The following is a 15553-nucleotide window of genomic DNA, read 5'->3' as shown; positions in this document are numbered from 1 at the left end:
CCCATGGCAAGCTTCTTGGATTTGGGATGTTAGCCCTCACAAACAGGGACACAGAATACAACTCACATGGAAGACAATGGTAAGACCATACATGGTAAATACATACTATGCAGGACAGCTGGATACAAGAGATGTGCTGCACATAGTCTCTCAACCTGCTCCATGCTTAGAACTCCACTGCAAGACTCACCAGCCCCCTCCCTCTTTTCAAACAGACTTTCTGTGAGCCCCATTATCTTTCACATTCCAAAGTGAGGTAGCTTCCACTTCCAAAGTGCCTGGGCACAGGTTGTGTTGATATCCATATCTTCCAGTGAGAGGCCAAGGTCCCATGAGGAGGAGTACAAACAAACCCAGGAAGTTCTATCCCAGAAAACTCACACATTTCAAAATTTAAGACCTTATTTTAATCCAAGATAAAGCAACTGTAAAGTCCAGTGCATAAAGGGGCAATTTGCTATTGATAAAGTCCTCATATGTACAGTGAAAAGAGTCAATCAATGCAAGTTTCTCCTCAGTAGGGCTGCTCCATTGATTCCAACATTTTCTTTCTCTCTTCTGCTGTGGGCATCTCTGGTTTCACCCCGTTTCTTCTTCTCTCCATCATAATGTTATGCTGAAAATAGAAGAAAGTGACCATGAGAACACAAGACATCTCAGAAGTCTCTGAGCTCCAAATGAATAAGATTCTTTATAGGAAGAGTACTTCTGTTATCCAGAGCAAGACAGTCAGCCTGATTAGCTGATAACTAAACGTGCTAGTACTTAACTGAAGACACCTGATAGTTTAGCTCACTGCTTCAGGAGACAGTGAGTTACAGTATTCCCATTACACTACCCCAGACTTAATGTGCAACTGCCTGTAAACAGTTTTTCTGGTACTGTGCACATGTATTTGAAGGCTAAGCTAAAAGACTCTACCACTACAGCATAAGGAAAGAAGAGAGCAGAGAACAGTCTAACTGCACATAGCTCCTCATGATGCCTCCCTACCACAACAGGCACAGAAGCAAGGACACCACCAAATAAGAATGAACTCTTCCTCAGCAGGGTATTGAAGTAATCATGACCCAAAACAATGGAAAAACAGATGATCTGACCTCAGGACTTTGTCTATCTATCCATTTAGAGTATCACTAGGTTGGAAGAGACCTCAAAGATCATCGAGTCCAACCACAGACCTCATGACTAGACCATGGCACCAAGTGCCACATCCAATCCCCTCTTGAACGCCTCCAGGGTTGGGGACTCCACCACCTCCCTGGGCAGACCTTATCACTAGAAACATCTGACTCAAATTTAGAGGGAAACATATCAGGAACTACAAGAAGCAACTCACAATCTGAGAGAGCAACTGAGAAGAAGCAGGTGAAAAAAACTTTATATGCATCTGCTTAAGCCTTCCAGCAACATACCAGGACCACTCTGGCCTGTAAGTCACTAATATGAGCAGCAGTCAGCATGAGCTAAGCCTGAAGAGCTCAGCAAGCATGTCAGGTGTAATGTACTTAAAGCTAAGAGTGGAATAAAACTTAGGAAATCTGCTGTGCTTACCCAGAACTTTCTGCAGTTTTTGTACTTCAGAAAATAAGCAGTGCACCTGTCCTTGTTATAGTTGTTGTCATCCATACATTTTCTAGAGGCATCTGTTTCCTTGAACAGGGAAAACACACTTCAGAGCTGAAGGAAGTTACTATACTCAGTGTACAAAAAACAACCCCAGAAAACCCAAGAAGATAGGAGGCAGCTTCTCAGATGAAAGCACGCTGTCAGAGAGAGCAGAGGAACATCCATCACACAGGATAATCAGCAATTCCAAGCAATGACTTCATTTAGAGATAACAGACATTAGAACTCTTTAAACAGTAAGGATAGAGTCCACAGTTGTTTACAAGGATGCTTGGTAAAACCCACAAGAGACTTAAAAAAAAAAGCCAGCCTGTCTAAGCAGGACTTCAGGCTCTGGTTTTAAGGACAGGAAACTGAAGAGATAGCTCTCAGCTGCATTATTCCTGTTTCTGAGGAATTACTCACTGCTGTTTCACACTCACCATAACAGAAAACCTCCAGGTTTCCCCATCTTTATGCTAAAACACCAATCCAAAAGACCAATGCAAGAGTGCTAAACCAAACCACCCTCTAGAGGATCCATTATTTAACACTGAAACATACAATTAGAAACCCCAGGGTCATCTTCTTACCGCTACACAGGGATTTATATCCTGGTCTCTAAGCTGCCGTGCATGCCTGGACATTCTAGACAGACACTTGCACCCTGCCTAGAAACAGAAAAGAAACAGGTTATGTATCTACTTGTAACTCAGGATTAAAACTGAACTCCAGCAGGAAATCACAGAATGGTTTGGGCTGGAAGGGACCTTAAAGATCATCCGGTTTCAACCCCCCGGCATGGGAAGGAACATCTCCTGCTAGACCAGGTTGCTCAAGGCCTCATCTGACCTGGCCTTGAACATTTCCAGGGTTGCAGCCTCCACAGCTTCTCTGGACAAGCTGTTCCAAATAATGCACACAGTTTGGTTGTATTTTAAGAGAGATAGATCACCACAACATTGCTTTGAAAAAGTGTTCCCTCAACAGCTCTAATAGCAAGCCAGCTCAGGCAAGTTCAGCCTGTCACCAAGACTCACTCCCTGAGAAAGTCCTGCAGACAATGGAGCCGTGGTGGTGGCTCTCATACCAGCCTGCCAGGTCACTGAGGAAGTGACTGTGTCCAAGAGGAACAGCTCCACAGGAGATACTCACAGCCAGCACACCACAGACACTTCAGTGAATGGTGTGTGGGAGCAATGGACAAGCAAACTTAGCCAGATCTGTGCTTACTCCTTAGCTGGAGCACATCTAGCTGTATCTCCACTGAGCTTTCCCAGGTCTAACAAGTACCCAACCATCTCCTGTGCTGCTGTATCAGATAGTTAACAGGAAAAGTTTCACTCCAAAGAGGGACCAGACCCCTTTACACTGTGTATGACACCTTGAAACACATTTGTGTCCAGTTTAGTAGTTTGACATTGACTTCAGGAGCTGTAAGCTTGAGAGACACAGGGTTCGGAGCCAACCACCTACCCTGATCCAAGATGATGACATCAAGACAAACAGCAGACCTTCATTCCCTTTACAACTTCCCATACATTGCCTCTGGCACACACATGGCCATGCAGGTATCTGTTCCAAACAAATACTAAACCTCACTGAAAATAAATGTTGGCCAGATGACAATGTGAGCCAAGGCAAGCAGAAACACAGGGCTGAAGAAGAGAGAGCTTTCTGCAACAAATTACAGTACAGCTGATGGAGGAAGCTGGGAAAGAACCTTGCTAGATTGTCTTGTTTCCTTTTTTGACCCCTGCTGCTAATTCTGAACTTAAACCTGTCTCTGCTCACATCAGAGATGGGTAACTGCAAGTCTACAGCAAAAAGCCAGTTTTGCTTGATGTCAGCAAACAAAAATCAGATACTACTCTTTGTAGCTCCTGATTTAAGACATCATTTTCTGTCTAGAAGTTGTTCTTTGGGTATGAATAAGCTATTCCAGGTGACTAAGCCTTAGAACTTACATCCTGTTCAAGTATCCTCCTGGTGCCCTGAGTATTTTTCACATTCCACATGATTTATTTTCTGCAAATGGGCCTTTTAAAGAACAGCATCAGGAAACCCTTCCACTTCCCCCAGTTTTAAACCAGTTCCAAGTCTGGGTTGTTTGGGGGTTTTGTTTTTGGGGGTTGGGTTTTTTTTGTATGTGCAAAGGATTTTTGACCAGGTACTTCCAACTCAAATGCAAGCACAAGCATGCAAAACAGCATCATCCCAGGCTGCAGGGGGTGAGACAGGGGAAAGAAATAGAAGAAAACAAAAGCAGCATATCACAATGCCTCAATCTAACCCTTGGGGAGGTTTATGTCTGCGTTTCACTGCTACAGAGGTGTAAGCACCTTCTAAGCAGACGTGCCTCAAGGTGTACGGTGCTAGGCTGACTTCAGCATTGCTCTCCGAAAGAGTATTCCTGAGCGGCTGGATGTGTCATCATCAGTGCTCATTACACAAGCTGCAATTAACACTTTCAGTCTGATTACACTACCAGAGTCTGCAACCGTGCGTTGCCTGGTTTTAAGGAACAATACACACAATACATTAAAGACCTACTTACTGAACAGGCAGTTCAGGTTCTCATGAAGCTGCTTCGCTCAAGAGAGAACAAATCCTTAAACGCTAATTAATACTACCAAAAAGGTCCGATAGCTGCTGCACGTGTTTCTCTCTTCCCCTCTCCCAGGCACTTCAGGGTTTGAAATATTATCAGCTGGAAGGGCAGGCAGGTCACAGGGAAACCCTGAAGGAGCAGTTGGGCAGGAAGAGAGCTTTCCCCTCCCCAGGTTTTGCACAGCCTTCCCTTCCTGCTTCCCCAGCACAGGTCTGAACCGGCTACAACCGAAGGCTTGTCTATGCCACAGTTCTTAATTACGCTTTAGCACATTAACAGTTGTAAACTGTACCGCAGAGAAATACACTGCTTGCTAGCGCTCTTTAACCCCAGGGCTTTTCCAGTTCATAAACCATCAGGATATTTTTCTATAGGCTGTCTCCCATTGACAAGTGTTTGGGTTGCCTTTTTTAAGCGCATATATACACACGCGCGCACAAAATCGCTAATTACGCTGCAATGCAGAGCGGCTAATTGAACCTCACACCCTGGAGTGACCGCCGTGTAAAATCCCTACGGTTTTGCACCGCTCTTTGAGCGGCACAAGCGGAGGGGCGGGAGGAGGCTGCCGGCGGATCTGTCCGCTCGCCACGGCCGAGCTGCCTCACCCAGAAGGGGGCTTGGGGCGCTGGTGGTGGGGACACAAGGCGGATGTGGAGGGGACGGGCTGTCCACCGCCGGACCCAGGAGGCACCAGCACCCAGCTCCTGCCTGTCCCCTCCGCCGGTGAGGGACGGCGCAGAAGCCCCCGCGTCCCCTCCCCGCCCGCCAGGGGAGACGGCGGCCGCCCCGAGGGCCACACTCGCCCAGCGACCGCAAGTCCAGCCCGCTTCCCCCAGCTCCACCTGCCGCTGCACAGCGGAGCCCGGGCCCCGCCGCGGCCGCCGGGCCCCGGCGCCTTCTCCCGGCCCGGCGACAGAGTCCCTCCAGCCCGCGGGCGAGCGGCGAAGGGCGAGCGAGCCTTCCGTCCCGCCCGGCGAGGAAGGGGAAGCGGCGCCCGATCCGCAGGGCACGGCAGCGCGGGCCGCCGGCACTCACCTCCGTCGCCGGCCGCGTCCGCGGGAGCCCCGGGGCGGGAGCGGGGCAGCCCGTCTCCAATTCGAAAGACGTCAGCGGCTCGGGCAGTCCGCTTAAGTACGGGCGCAGCCTACCCCGCTCCCGGCCTCGCTGCTCCCCCCGGCCCAAGCGCCGCGGCCGCCCACGCCCCGGTGGCGCTGAGTGGCAAGGCCTGGCCTCCAATGGCGGCGGCGGCGGGTCCGCCCCGGCCTTGAGCGGCGCCTCCTTCCACCAACGGGGCGGGCGGCGCGGGCCGCAGGCGCCGGCGGCGGGGCGCGGCCGCGGCCCTGACTGACTGGGGGAGGCGTCCAACCCGCGGTGCGTGTGGGCGGCGGGCGGTGTGGGCGCGGCGTGTGCGGCAGGCTGGGCTGCACCGCAGCGCATACACTACAATGGCTGCTGGAAAGACTGGAAAGCAAACAATTTCCAGGCCCGCCGCGTCCAGCCCGAAATATGGGGAAAAAATTACAGAAAAATCGGAGAACACTGTAAAGGGTGGAAACGGGGCGCAGAGGGGATGCTGAGGCTCCCGCGGTGAGTCTGCTGCGGGTTTGGGGGGCAGGCGCCGGGGTTTAGCAGGGAAATATCAGGGTTATTTAAATTATGAAGGGGGAGGAGGAGAAGGAGGGGGGAGAGGAGAGAGGAGCAGCGAGCAGTGAGGAAAAGTTTGTGTTAACCATCCCTGCCTTCCATCCCGCTCCCCCCCATCTCCCGCAGCCCCCCACCACCTCGCGTCGGACCCCCCCGGGGGGGGGGGAGGGGGGGAAGCAGGGGAGGGGAGGCGAGGCGAGCGGTGCCCCCCTTCCCCTTCCTCGGAGGGAGAAAGAGATGATTTTCAGAAAAAACCCTCTCTCAGGAGTTTCCTCCACTCCTCCCCTCCCTCCCCGCGGCGCTATGTTGGTTCGCGAAGCGAGCGGGCGAGGCGGCGGGCTGCCCGGGGGACGGCAGGAGGGCGCGGGGTGCCCGCCACCGACCCCCGCGGCGGGCCGGGGCCGGGGCCGCGGCGGCGACGCGGGGCAGGGGCAGGAGCAGGAGCTGCGCGGCCGCCCCCTCCCCTCCTCGCCTCTCCGGAGCCTGTGCTGTGAATGCAGTGACAGCGGCGAGAGCGGCGAGAGGGAGCGGAAGACATTAGAGACCGCGGTGCCGAAAAATGAGGGAAAAAATTAATATAAATTCGCCCCCCGCCTCAAACCGGCCGAATTTCGCACAGAAATTTCCCCCGTGGACCCGGCTACCCGTGGGGTGTCCCCCGGACCTGGCGGCTGCGTCTTTTGGGGGGATCCGGAGTGACTTTGGGGCACTCGACCCCCCTTTCCCGTCGTTTTTTGGACAAAAGTTTTTTTTTCTTCGTAATAAAGAAACGAATTTGCCTGCTCTCCCCCTCCGAGTGGCCCAGAAGCCTTCCCCTTCCCCATCGGTGTGTGTTTAGGGAAAAGTGTGAACCCAAGTAAGTGCTGAGTCGAGTTGCATTGGGGAGGGGGGTTTGCTAACTGAAAGCAGGAGAGATCCGGAGAGAGAGAGAGAGAGAGCAGGGACAGCTTGTTGTCAGTATCATAAACAACCAAAATGGAGGGAGAACTGAGGCATATAACAAAATAAAAATCAGAAAAAAATGCCAAAAAATACCTAAAAATCGGGGCTGCTCCCCCTTTTCTTCCTCAAGGTAACAGAATAAAACCCGTCTCTTCCCGAGGCCGTTTTAAGGTTTCAGGGAGCAAGGAGTTAATATTTATTATTTTTTTTTTTTGTTGATGAATTCTTTGGGAAGGCAAAAGCCTCTTATAACTCGCCACCGACAATGAGAAAACGTGAAAATCCCTTTCAGGAGAGAGAGGTAGGGGGAGATGATAGTGCAGAAAGTGCATAACTTGAGGGTAATGTGGAGTGATCCTAGATAAGATAAATGCTCTATGTGCTGCTTTATAACTTCCCTTTCTCATGCTTTTTCCGATGTCTGGGGGGCTTGGGGGGTCGGGGGCTTCTTTCTTTTCCTTTATCACCCTTTCTATTTTCTTAATAGTTCTTTTCTTGCCTTTTTTTCACCCCCCTCCCGGCTTCTTTTTTTTTTTTTTTCTTCCCCCTTCTTCGTCTTTTTATTTTTTTTTTCTTCCCTTTTTTTTTTTTTTTTCGGACCGGAATGTAATGCCTTTGTAGTGTCACTTTCCTGATCTAATTAGGATGTGTGAGGCAAAGAGTAAACCTTTCCGGTTTTATAAAGTGCGTTTTCGTTGCCTTTGAATTTCAAGTTTTCCTGGTGGCTCCCTCCTCTATTTAAACTGGATTCTTTAGGGTGGTGAGGGGGTTGAGGTAATGCTCCAGAGGGAAAGCAGAGAGGGCTCAGGGGCAGGGCACCTCTTCTTGCCGGGCTTGCTGCTTTCCCTGGCACGTTCGGTTCACCTGTTTGTCCCTCAACAAGAATGTCTCCTGCAAGCCTTCTCGGTTTATTTCTGTGAAATCATGATGCCTCATCTCACCTCACATTGAAGTTAATGCGAAAGTGCTGCTGATGTTGGTTCCACGTGGGATCAGGGACATAGCAGGGCATTTTAAAGAGACAGCTTCTCTTTTCCTAGGGTTATCAGCACCTCTGCAGCACCTCTGTCTCTTGCAGAGGGATGCTTCGTTGTTGGTTTTTTTTAATGGAAAGGTATCAAATCGGCCCTGGTCTGATACCTTAAGGCAGGATAACAGGGGGAAACGTGCAGATTCGTTTGGATCAAGGCAATTCTTTTGTGCGTCTTCAGGGGGGTTTTCTTGGTGTGTTAATTAAAATGCTGTGTTTTGGAGAGGTTTTGGAGGGGTTTTTGGTGTGTTCTGTGGGGTTGTGTTTTTTTTTTTTCTGGAAATGGGTGTTGCAAAAATGAAATAGACCCAGATTGTTTCATGTTAAAACCCAGTGCTGTTCTGCCAGCTGTGAGTTCCCTGGGAGGAGACCTGTGTGCACAGGGCAGTGTCACAGACATCTTGTGGAAGTTGTGAAGTGTGTTAGTTTTTTTCACTTTGAATAAATTCACTTTTGTTTGGGACACCTGAGTTTGTTGGGGGGGGAAAAAAAAAAGATGTGGAGCTTGTCCTGTACTGAAATGTTCTGAACGGTCCCAAAAGGTTTTGGAAATGGTGAAAGCAGCTGTAGGGTTTCATTGGTCAAAGCAGGGGCTTCTTAGAAGTACACCTTCCCTGTGTAATTATAACATCACTTGGGAGAAGTGCCTCTGGCTTTGTTTAAAACAAGAAAAAATCATCCCAAGTGCTGTCTGGTTTCATATGTGTGCCTGCATGCATGCTTTTAGCATGGGTTCGGGCTGATTTCAGGGTTTTGCTTAATTTTTAACTTGCAATTGTTGAACTGTAATGATGTGAAGTGCTCTGCTTCTCCCTGGTGTGTTTTAATTTTCAGTGAAATATCCTACATTTAAAAAACAAATCAGCATCGCCTCTCAGCAAGGCAATTTGATACCTTTCTGAGGAGTTAGGATGTTTCCTTTACCTGTGCCTCGCTTTTCTGGTCTTTGCCTGTAATTCTAGGTTAAAAATTTGAGTGCAGGTATGTGGTTGTTGAGGGGAGATGGAGCACTGAGCTTGCAGGGAGGCTGTTTCAGCCAGTGTTTTCTTTGAGCTTGTGGAAGCTGAGTATCAGTTGTGTTAGCCCTCTGTGTGGACTAGCATGTGTTTGCAAATGATCTGGAGCTTCTCTGCATGTGTGACCAAAGAAGCTGGTGTGCAGTAGTTATTGACTGGGATGCAGATTTTGGAAGAAATCTCAAAAGTTTTCCAGTGACTCACAGTTGTGAAAATTAAATCACATTAACTACTCTAGGGGAAAAAAAAAAAAACACAGGGGGGGAAAGAAAAAAAACCCCCAACAAATCAAACAAAAAAAAAAAAACCCCAACAAACCAAAACAAGGCTCACTGAGGAAGAACAATTAATCAGTTTGAATAAAGGAGTGAAAAATGAACATTTTTTTTCCCCTCAAACTTTCTTTTATGGTTTAGAGATCTCTTTCATAGTTAGGAAGAATTCACACTTGAAAGTGCCGTCCTGGCTATTTCTTGCACCGATCTTTTCTTTTCATTGACTGAAGTAACTTTATCCTGACCCACAGAGAAGTTGGATAGATTAACAGCAGCACACCCTGTGTTGGTGTTTTTAATGTAGCAGAGTAGATAGGCAGTAGTAGCTGTGCAGAACTAACTTGAACAAACTAGTTAATGGTGCTGAGAAGAGTGTTTAGGAACCCTTCAAATGTTATCTGTGAAGCATCAGTATGAAGTGTTTAATGTGTTATTATGGTTGTTATCAAATTAAGAGCTTCTGTACCATTAATATTGTAATGCTGAAAATAGGTGTAGGCATTGGCAGTGTCAAGGTGGAAGAAGCAGATGTTGTGTGTGGAGTGTCTTTCTTGACTTACAGTTGTGTATTGCAAAGTAAATTCAGTGCATCCAACCATAGGCTAAAATTCAGGACACAGGGAGGATGAAGTGGAAAGGGTGTTCTCACAGAATTTGATACTCTCTCAAAGTGGGTTTAATTTGAAGTTCTAATCCAGCTGGTGAGAATAACAGCAGAAGATAAGTGTTGCTTGGGATTGTTTTTTTGCAATCTGCTTTGCTCCCTTTTTGTGGAAAACTGAATTAGCTTTCCAGGGATGCTGTGGTGTTAAATAAAAATAGAAGCAGCTTGCAGAGCTTCCCCACTTCTAAGGGCTGAGCTAATCTCCTCTGTGATATGTTGCTCTGATTCTAGATAGGGTTCAGTTGGATTATTTATTTTTTGCCTCAAGATTTTCTAAACCTAAAACACCTGAGGAAACAAATGCTAAAGGCTGGTGTTGCTAAAGTTACCCCACTTTTTATAGGTGAACTGGGGAGCTGTAAATCTGCTAAGATCCTTCTTCAATACTTATCAATCCTCTTCAATAAAGTTTAAAAGTTAATAACCTCACTATTCCACAACAGGACAGCAAATACAGGAGACTAAACTGCCACACATCCAGCTTCCCTCGAATGCTTAGTGGAAGTGTGTCTCTTGGTGTGGACTTTTTATTTATTAGCCCTCCTGAAAAATTAGTTTTCCCAGTGGCAGAACTTTGAGATTTATTTTTTCTTTCTTTTAATTAAGAAGGTTTTAAAAAAAGTTTGTGCAGTTCCAAAAGGCACCACAGAGAAAGCACAGCCACTTCTAATGGTCGTCCATCCCTGCAGCTAGCTAGTCAGGCAAAATGGTGCCCTTAAGTCTCCTCCTTGCAGGGCAGTGCATGTGTTTTCAAATTAATGGGTTAAAGAGGGTACTGCTGGTGTTCTAAATAAACCACTGTTTGTAGCTGCTCAAGGTTGTTTTGTTAAAAGAGGTGTTTTAATTCAGAGTCTAAAGCAGAAGTTTCGAAACATTTCCTATCTGGAACCTCTTCTATTTTTAAAATCAGGGGGGTTTTGTCACCAAATACCTTCTGGCAGGGGTCTTGAACAACTTTTATCTGTTTACCAAGGGGAGAGAGTCTGGAAAAGGGGAAAATATGTTAGAGCAGTGAGATCCTTCTGAAATCAGTGTGGAGTTAAAAGGAGCCTGCAGCCACCAGCACCAAAGTGACAGAGCACTTGTTTGCAGGGAGATAGTCTCCAAATATCTGCTTCTGGGGGGGATTTAGCTTGCACTGCTTGTAAAAGAAATGTGCAGCATCTACCCTCTGAAGTGCTGAGCATCTTTAACCAATTACCAAATGTTTAGGTAGCCTAAAAAAAACTATTTAAAAATAATTCAAATATTAGAACAAAGCAACAGTTTATATTGATCAAATGTAAAATATTTAGATTTCTGAGGTGCAAGGGGGGTTGTTTGGGGTTTTTGTAGCATTTATCAGAGCATTCTGGTAGCAGAGAATTGTGTGGGTTTCCTCCTCATCAAAAAACCCACCTCTAGAATTTAATTGAATTTATATTGATTTTTAAACTCTGCAAACTTGCAGCTTGAAGGTAAAACGGCGAAGAGCTGTGGATAAAAGCACTTGAACAGCTGCCTGTATTTTATTGCAATTTTTTCTTAAGGAATACAGTGACCTTTCAGCTGAAAAGGACCAGATTCCCCTTACTGGTTCCTTTGAAATGAGCAGTTGCCCACCAAAAATCAAATGTGAAAAATTCTCATTGCACACAGGTTGCAAAAACCTAACACTGAGCAGAACTGCTCCCCACTGCTGCAAGTTCAGTTTTATTTAGGATGGTTTGTTAAAGTGGTTTTTGTCTGCCACAGTCTCATTGTTCACCTGTTAACTGCCTCATCTGAGAGGGGTGACTTAGGAGAAATGAATAGAATTGGAGGGCAGGATAAATTTGGGGGAAGATACATCATGCTCTTCAAAATAGTTGTGTGCTAACAGTTCTAAAGGATGGGGCCTTCTCATTGGAGATATTAAAACTGTTAATATTTAAATGGACTCTGCATGTCTTGTAAACTGTTGCTGCAGGGACATGGCATGAAATTAACCACCATAGACAGCAGGGGTTTGAGATGGCTGCATGAGTCCATACCTGACAGTGAAGGGTGGGAAAGCTTGTTCTTTCTTCTCATGTTGAAGGAATAAATCAGGTTCAGTTATAGCCTTCTTTGTAATAACTTCTGTTCCTTTTCTAATTCACTGTGTGCTCAGAGTGCAGATACTTTGTCAAACACAGTAAAATGCCTGCTCAGGGTGATGGGCTTTTTTACACATGCCCAACCCTGGTTGGTTTGATAGACTTACAAGGGGACACAAAGAGAGTAGAATGTGGCCCAACCTGCATAATTGTATTTCATTTGTGCAAAGGAAAGGAAAGGGGGGAATAAAAAAATCAGGGCTGAACTCGAATGAAACCAAAAAGTGAAACAGATAAGAGAAATGAATGCAGATAATTATGGTTGTAACGCACGGAGCAGTAACTCAAAGCTCCAAAGTAAAATAGCTCAAATCAGCTTTGAGAAGTCAAGTGGGAGTCAGGAAAGTAAAACCTGGAATTGCCATCAGATGTAATTAAGAAATAACCAAGTAAAGGAACTGGGAGAAATGCAAAAAGTGTCTGTTACAGTAAACTGAATTGCTCTAATCTTCTTTTGCACTTAATGTGCTAAATTCCTCTCTCAAAGGAGAATATCCCTAGAAATCAGATTAGAAAGTGTTTAAAGGGAATTATTTGTCAAAAGTTGCTTTTTTTTAAACTGAAGTTAGGATAACTAATAATAATCTCTCCCATTTTGCTGTAAATAATACTCAGTTTGATACCATTTAACCATACAGATTGCACATAGAGTGACTTATGCATTGTATAGGTAATTTACCTGGTAGCCTGACACTGTGTGTCACTAGCTTGCACCCTAAAAGCTTTTCTTTATGCTTGTGGGTCACATTAAACTTTGGAAACTGCCAAATCTGAAGTATTTCTCCTTAAATAAGATGTAGGTGGTTGATTTTGTCTTAGGCACATTTATTGTGAGTTGCCAAGCAATCAAAAAGCAAGGAGAAAAACTTAACCTTCCCTCTTCATTTATTGAGTATGTATTTGTGGGTCACAGTCTATCAGGTTTACTAGTGCAGGAGTTCTCTAAAAAGCCCTGCAAAAAGCCTCTGATTCAGGAGTACTGAGCTCTCATTAGCCTAAATGTTTGAGCAGCAGAAAGACCCTCAGTATGCAAATCAGATTGCAAGTGCTTGTCACTTCTGATAAAACAGGTTTTTTTGGTGTGGTGTGTGTATTTATCACCAGTGTTACATTTCTATGCCATAGAGATGCCCACGTTTAAGGAGACACCTGGCTGTGCAGGGAGAATGCCATGTCCTCTGAATCAGTTGTGATAGAGGAATTCCTGTTTTCCAAAAGAGCCCTTTTTGAGCAGGCAGAAAGGCAGCTTGCTATTAAATTTCAGTCAAGACTGTATAGTTAGTAATAAAACATTTACAAGTTTGTAAATGTTAGGTTTCTTCAGACTCTTACTGTCACGTGTGGAATTCTCATTTGTACTAATTGTGCCTTTACTACAGCTGCCTACATGCAAGGCTTAGTAATTCCCTATTTATCAGGTGGAAGTGCAGATCCAATATCAATATGGGAGTAGAAATTGCCCACAGCAGTTCCTAGGGTTTCTTAAGATGTTGCACTACAAAGGTGTAAATTTATGGTGTTAGCTACCTGTTATCAGTTACTGGTGCTCTTCCCCTCACAAGTACTTTTAAGAAGAGTTGAATATTAAACTGGAAATAAAACAGCTCTAAAATCCTGTCAGGGTTTAGTGCTCTGTTTAAAAGCTAAACACAGAGATTGCTCAGGCTTCTTTAGTTCACTGGAAGTTACAGTGGTCAATACACACAGAATTTGTTTCGTCTGGGACACTAGGAATCATGTAGCTTGAAGCTGATCACAACAGAACACCAGTTAATTTCAGTCTGTAGATTAGGGGGGCTTTGGTTTGGTTTGGTTTGGTTTGTTTTCTCCTCTCTGATTTGGCAGTTTTCTTAATTCTTCTGAATAGTTGGGATTGTGTTTGGATTTAACCACTTCTCATTCCACCCCAGCACAAACATGTAGCTTATGGCTATATTTTAATCAGCTTCAGAAAAAAGCAATAAAAAAATATTACTGCATCTGTCAGAGGATGGTGTTGCTGCATGCTATTTTAAATGGTGTTTAAATACAGTTATAAGCATACCAGTCCAGTGAAATCAGCTCTAGTCCTCAACAACAAAGTTACATTATTTGTTAGTTTAAAAGTTAACCAAGAATCATAATATGTTAATTGTCCTAATTATGCAGGCTGGGTTTAATATGTGTTGCAATGGCTTTAAACAGTATATGTGAATTATTTCTATCAAACTCATTTAATTTCTCATTACTTGTAAAATGTCCTGTTTTCCCAGTTGTAATTTTAAAGGCTTTTTATTATTCTTACTATTCTTTTTTGCCTTAGCTGCAGGAGTGTATCCTTTGCTTTTTTTCCAATAGCCAGCACTTCTTTCACTTACTTAAAACTCCTCCATTCACTCCAAATTATGTTGTGTTGATATTAGTCATTTCTGTGCCACAGAAGTTGTGGCTGTGGAACACTGTGGAATTAACTTGTGCTGATGATGCTACAAAGGAGAAAAATTGGGTGTAGAGTAACACAGGAAACTTAATCATAGTGGTATTTGGGTGGTGGGAATAGTCCCAAACTGGCTGGATGTTAAACGAGCCTGTGAGGAAATAATGTCAGGTTTTGCAGGCTTGTAGCATTAATGAAATATGTGGCATCACTGCTTCTCAGAAAAAATACTCCAAGACATTCCCAGCATCAATTGCTGTGGAAGGCAAACAGAGATCTACCTTAGACTTTCAGAAATGATAAAGCATGGAATAAGCTGCTTGGGGGAGAAAAAAATCCCCTTGTTGTTAGAGATCTCCCCTGCAGCATAATGTTGTTTTACCTTGGGTAAACTTCACCACTTCAGAGTGTTTGAGAACAAGTCAGTGAAGTCCATCTGGAGTTGCACATTCTGCTTTATGTTTTAATCCTGTTCATCATGTGAAACAAACTTCTTACTCCTCTTTTTGCTTCATTATTTGTACTGAAAGGGAAGTAAACTTGAGGAGTTTTTAACTGCCTTGAGTGATCATTTGATTGGAGTAGGAAGGTGCTCTCATTTGGGGAGGTCGACTCTGTGTTGTTATTTTCTACTTTTCTGTAGTTTTCCTAGTAAAAATACTGAACATAAAAGGAGACTGGATCTTTTCTTCAAGCCCTGATGACGAGGGAGGTGTGGTCAGGAAGGGACTCTGATGACTTAAATCACTGCCCCTCAGCCTCTCAAAAAAATTTAACTCCTGTGAATTTGTGATTTCAGGCGCACAGTGATGTTGCAACTTTGAAACTGATAATATATTCAGTCATCTTGAGATGAGCTTCACAGTTCTTCATTAGGCAGATTGAATTCCCTAAAGGTTTTGTCTGAATAAGTACTTGAGTATTGTGCTGTTTGTTCCAGTTTTCATCAGGAATCAAGCCACAGAAAGTCTCTCAACTCTGAGTAAACCCTCAAAGGCTTCATGGATGCCCTAAACCTCCTCTAATTCCTGTTATAGTTTTAGTTGCTGAACTGTGGTTGAAGGTCAAATGAACCTTTCTGCTCAGCATCTGAATTCTATCATGGAGGAGGGAGTTTGATATTTGGAGGTAGTTTTAGCATAAAGGTTTTATTTAGATAAGTTAACAATCTTAAAGGCAGGCAGAAACATCGCTGTCGGGTTGCAAATGCTCTGTAACTGTTATGTG

General features: G+C 45.0%; 2 protein-coding genes across 5 annotated transcripts in view; one reads left to right on the top strand and one right to left on the bottom strand.

Annotated features, from left to right (window-relative positions):
* Positions 1-384: 384 nt before the first annotated feature.
* CHCHD7 (coiled-coil-helix-coiled-coil-helix domain containing 7) lies at positions 385-5479 on the bottom strand. The gene is made up of 4 exons (XM_068166746.1): positions 5258-5479; positions 2202-2279; positions 1555-1653; positions 385-616 (listed from the first exon to the last, which is right to left on the bottom strand). The coding sequence occupies exons 2-4, from the start codon at positions 2253-2255 to the stop codon at positions 515-517; spliced, it is 255 nt and encodes an 84-aa protein (XP_068022847.1). The 5' UTR covers positions 2256-2279; positions 5258-5479; the 3' UTR covers positions 385-514.
* Positions 5480-5610: 131 nt separating this feature from the next.
* PLAG1 (PLAG1 zinc finger) overlaps positions 5611-15553 on the top strand; it is a 48862-nt gene continuing 38919 nt past the window's right edge. For all 4 annotated transcript variants that reach the window (XM_068166745.1, XM_068166742.1, XM_068166744.1 and 1 more), the window contains exon 1: positions 5611-5809. The gene's annotated coding sequence lies outside the window, so the exon portion shown is untranslated. The remainder of the gene's footprint in view (positions 5810-15553) is intronic.

The sequence above is a fragment of the Melanerpes formicivorus genome, unplaced genomic scaffold (genome assembly GCF_026170545.1).
Source record: "Melanerpes formicivorus ecotype bairdi unplaced genomic scaffold, bMelFor1.0.p_v2 SCAF_105, whole genome shotgun sequence".
Taxonomy (NCBI): Eukaryota; Metazoa; Chordata; class Aves; order Piciformes; family Picidae; genus Melanerpes; species Melanerpes formicivorus.
Note: the sequence above shows the minus strand (reverse complement) of the source record. Positions and strands in the feature narration are given on the sequence as shown.

Excerpts from the sequence above, each read along its gene's own strand:
- CHCHD7 (XM_068166746.1), bottom strand. The coding sequence starts at position 2,255 with ATGTCCAGGCATGCACGGCAGCTTAGAGACCAGGATATAAATCCCTGT. Across the intron at positions 1,654-2,201 it reads ATATAAATCCCTGTGTAGCG|GAAACAGATGCCTCTAGAAA; the intron begins GTAAGAAGATGA and ends TCCCTGTTCAAG. Across the intron at positions 617-1,554 it reads AAAACTGCAGAAAGTTCTGG|CATAACATTATGATGGAGAG; the intron begins GTAAGCACAGCA and ends TTCTATTTTCAG.